The sequence below is a fragment of the Atta colombica genome, unplaced genomic scaffold, assembly GCF_001594045.1.
Source record: "Atta colombica isolate Treedump-2 unplaced genomic scaffold, Acol1.0 scaffold48, whole genome shotgun sequence".
Classification (NCBI taxonomy): domain Eukaryota; kingdom Metazoa; phylum Arthropoda; class Insecta; order Hymenoptera; family Formicidae; genus Atta; species Atta colombica.
In genome coordinates this window covers 70,226-71,578 of record NW_017259537.1, presented here as the reverse complement: position 1 = coordinate 71,578, position 1,353 = coordinate 70,226, and the positions used below count along the sequence as shown (strand labels likewise).

At 32.2% G+C, this 1,353-nt stretch overlaps 1 protein-coding gene across 1 annotated transcript in view; it reads left to right on the top strand.

Annotated features, from left to right (window-relative positions):
• LOC108691621 (putative phosphatidate phosphatase) overlaps nt 1–1,353 on the top strand; it is a 39,899-nt gene that overhangs the window by 36,928 nt on the left and 1,618 nt on the right. Inside the window, exon 5 of the mRNA XM_018199463.1 lies at nt 497–554. Coding sequence (XP_018054952.1) covers nt 497–554 — 58 coding nt within the window. The remainder of the gene's footprint in view (nt 1–496; nt 555–1,353) is intronic.

The following is a 1,353-nucleotide window of genomic DNA, read 5'->3' as shown; positions in this document are numbered from 1 at the left end:
GCGTAAGGGAGAGAGAGAGAGAGAGAGAGAGAGAGAGAGAGAGAGAGAGAGAGAGAGAGAGAGAGAGACTACAATCGCGAACTGCAGATCCTAATTAACGTAATATGCTGTTCGAATTTTTATTATGAACAAATCTCTCGAGCGAAAAGGAGTGAAAATGGAGGGCGAGAGGAAGATACAAATATCGAATCTTCTTTACACCCTCTTTCTATTATTTTTTGCTCAATCTGCGGTTCAGCCTCCTCTTCGTCGTATTCTTCGTTGCTCGCGGCTGCTTTTTGCCGTCCAGTCGATCGTAATCGGCACACTATATTTCCCAAAATTAATCGTGATAAAATTAATAGGGCGAGATAGCAAAGAGGGATGCGCACGCATGCATACGCGACGATTGCGAAAAGAGAGCGAAGAAGAGAAAGCATTTTTTTTCTACTCTTCCTTGCATACTTCGTTCAATAAATGGGTTTTATTTGACGCGGCACGATTGATCACGTTTCAGATTATCGTTTCCCTCCGGTCACTCGTCCTTCTCGGCTTACACCATGATCTATCTTGCGGTAAGTAGTCTTTACATTATGTAAGAGAATGTTGCATTGATTTATAATTTGTGCGAGCTAGATTATAATCATCCAACGAATCTAATACGAGTGTATCGGTCTGCGAATGATTTCTAGAATTTTCAGCCGCAAACATCAATTTACATAATTTAATACGTAAAGGATCAATTACGCTAAATTCTATTAAAGGTTCTCTACATAAACGATCGTAGAATCTTAAGTTGTAGGAAATTGATTAGTTCTAATCGAATATTCTCCTTATATTATATTTGATTACAATTGGTTGATTTCCTATGACTTAAGATGACCATCTACAACTTCTATGTAGAGGACCCTTTACGATTTGATCTATATGCTTCTGACAAAGCTAAATCAATACGATAATTATATCTGTTATTATAAAAGTAATTAAGATTTTGAATATTAAATTAAATTTGAATTAATTGTGAATTATTTTGTATTATTTAATTTTATATATGTATATATGTATATATGATATGTATATATGATATTGTAATAAATTTAAAAAAATGCGACTTATCTAATTATAGAATTATAAAATTGATTAAATTGCGTTTGGGTTCTCTTTTTGCACTCTAAAATTTTCTATTTACCTATTCAATTTTATATATATATATATATTTTATGGTTTTATTTTAATGAAAAAAGTTTCATTGATAAATTCAATCAAAATTTTATCTACTGTAAGATTAAGTTTTTATTGTTTTTAATTTATAAAATTAATAATGCTTGTCTCTTTCTCTCTCTCTCTCACACACATACACACACACACACACAC